Below are 2,859 nucleotides of genomic sequence, written 5' to 3'. Positions count from 1 at the left end.
GTGTGTGTGTGTGTGTGTGTGTGTGTGTGTGTGTGTGTGTGTGTGTGTGTGTGTGTGTGAAGGGGGAGCCAGTTGGGCCAGTATAACTGTGTTTGTCTCTCTAAAAAGGGCCATCATACTTGGTCTGGGGACTCTGTCTTGTGACCGTGTGTGACTGTGTGTGTGTCCACCCCAGCCACTTGTGTACTGCGTAGGCACGGTAAGCCCCCTCTCTCCATCCCAGATTCTTCAAAGCCTAGAAGTGACCCCGTCCTGGGGCTTACCCTGGAGAGGGGCCGCGGTTCCCAGCCCCAGACCACAAGGCTTGGCCAGCCCACTACACTGGCTCTGCCCCAGCTCCATCCTGAGGGGCTGTTGATGAAGAGGGACCCCTGGGAGTCATTGGGGCAGCACGGGCAATTAATTCATTAGATTAATTAGCTCCTCATCCCAAGGCAGGGCAGCCCTGTGCGGGGGACCCTCCCTCCCTCTGCAGGCATCCAAGGTCATCCAGCTTCCTTCCCTCCCCCACCCGGTGCTGTCTCCACCCGCCTCCGAGGGCCCAGCCCCCACTTGCTGGCCACTGTCCAGCCCCTGGCCACGGTCCAGGGAGAGATGAATGGTTGGGGGTGGGGCGGCTGGTCTGCACGCTGCACTGAAGTGCATGTGAGTGTGTGCCCTGGTGTGCATGGGCACACAGCTATGTCTGAGCAGATGTGCACCAGGTGTAAGGGTGAGTTTGTGTGTCTGCATGTACACATATATGTGTGCATCTTTGTATGTGTGTATGTGTGCAAACATGTTGAGCATCTACATACAGCTGGATCTCCATGTGTCTGTCTTTCCATGCATGTTGCTGTTTTGTTGTTAAGTGCCATCCAGTTGACTCATAGCTACCCTGTACAGGCTATCCCAAGAGTGACTGGTGACCTTGAACCGCTGACCTTGCAAACCAGTGCATTAACCTGCAGAGCCACACTAGGACTCCTTCCATACATGTAGATCCTGTAATAAGACGTATGTGTGTCTCTGTGTATGAGTGTATGAGTGTGTGTGTGTGTGTATAGGCACGTGTCTGTGTTGAGAATCTGCATACAGCGGATCTCCATGTGTGTAACTTTCCATACATGTAGGTCTTGTATTAAAATGTCTGGGTGTGTCTGAGTACATGCGCACATGTGTGTATCTGTGTACACACGTGTGCGCTGCACACATGTGTATATTGTGTGTGGAGTCCTGGTGTGGCGCTGTAGGATAAGCACTGAGCCACAAAGTTGGCTATAAAGGGTCACGATAAGTCAGAACTGACTCGACAACATTTAATAACAACAACATCTGAGTATGCATGCTTTGGTATGTAGACTGGTGTCTGTCCATTTGTCTGTACGTAAGGATATGTATATCTGTGCACATGTGTGTATCTGTGTACATGCCTCTGTGCATATATGTATCTGTGTGTGGAGTCCCAGTGGGGCGCTATAAGAAGAAGCACTGGGCCACAAGATCGCTTTGAACTGCAAGGTCAGCTCTTCAAACCCACCAGCTGCTCCTTGTAATCCCTACACAAGGTCACTTAGAGTCGTAACCGACTCGATGGCACTTAACAACGAACAACAGCATCTGTGTATGCAGGCTTTTGTATGTGTATTGGTGTCTGTACATAGGGGTATGCATATCTGTACAAATGTGTGTGTGCACGTGTGTGCATTCGTTCATGTGTAGACCACTCTGTGTAGGTATGTTTCTGTTTGTATTGGGGAGCCTTACATAGGAATACATATATCTGTGTGAATGCAGCTGTGTCTCTGACAGATGTATTTGTGCCTGTGTGTGTATACACATTTCTCACTGCATATGTGCATTTTCAGTGGCGTCTACATGTTTCTATGAGTATGTATGTTAGACTGTGCATGCACTATGTGCATATGTCTGTATACATGTGTCCGTATACACACACCTGTGTGCATATCCATGTGTGTGTTTTGAGCACTATGACTGGACTCCTGTCTGTATGTCTCTGAAGGTATGTTTTTGTGTCTGTGTATGTCAGTCAGGCAGTGTGGCACCTCTGAACACATCAGTGGGGGGCCTGAACTGGTGGGTGTGGGAAGTATGTATGTCTGTCTGCAAGGATGTGGGAGCCCCGTCCTGTGCTCAGTCTCTGGGATGCCCTCCCTCCCTCAGGTCTGCTGTCCCAGAGCCTGGAGTTCAACTCCCCTGCTGACAACTACACCGTGTGTGAAGGTGACAACGCCACCCTCAGGTACCACCCCCTCCAGGGCACTTAGCGTCGGCCTGCCCCTTCACTCTTCACCTGCAGAGTCTCATTGTCTGTAGCTAGGAGAGAGATTTAGGGTGGAAATCCTGACCTACAGGGACAGCCTGGCTGGACACTTGCCCATCAGGAGAGAGGTAGACAGGTCCAGATGACTCTGAGCCCAGTTCCACCCCCTACCTCAGTGTCCCCATCTGTCAAGAGGGTAGAGAAATGGCCCCCACCTGCAGAGACTGTTGTTAAGAGTTCATGAGGTTATACTCAGGGAACTTGGCACAAGTGTAGTGCTCAGTATATGGGACAGGCAGTGGACTATTTCCTCCAGACTTCTGCCTCTCCCACTCCCCACTCTGGGTCTCTGTCCCACCCCCTCTAGTTGGGTCTTTAAACCCTTTCTCTATCTCTGTGTCTCTGCCCCCCCCCCCACCTCTCTGTAAGGACTGGGGTGAGAAACACCTCCAGCCTGGGACACAGTCCCCTATTTCTCTGTTTGGGGATAGGGAGGGATATACACCCAACCTGTGACACAACTCTCCACTTCTCTGTAGAGACTTGGGTGGGGACTCCCCAAATCTGGTATACAGCCCCCCCACTTCTCTGTGTGG

General features: G+C 51.4%; 1 protein-coding gene across 1 annotated transcript in view; it reads left to right on the top strand.

Annotated features, from left to right (window-relative positions):
- The first annotated feature begins 2,111 nt into the window (after positions 1-2,111).
- IGLON5 (IgLON family member 5) overlaps positions 2,112-2,859 on the top strand; it is a 10,923-nt gene continuing 10,175 nt past the window's right edge. Inside the window, exon 1 of the mRNA XM_006868362.1 lies at positions 2,112-2,242. Within this exon, the coding sequence (XP_006868424.1) occupies positions 2,112-2,242 (131 nt within the window). The remainder of the gene's footprint in view (positions 2,243-2,859) is intronic.

This window comes from Chrysochloris asiatica, unplaced genomic scaffold (assembly GCF_000296735.1).
Source record: "Chrysochloris asiatica unplaced genomic scaffold, ChrAsi1.0 scaffold00116, whole genome shotgun sequence".
NCBI lineage: Eukaryota > Metazoa > Chordata > Mammalia > Afrosoricida > Chrysochloridae > Chrysochloris > Chrysochloris asiatica.
The sequence above is the reverse complement of the archived record's forward strand: the minus strand, read 5'-3'. Positions and strand labels throughout refer to the sequence as shown.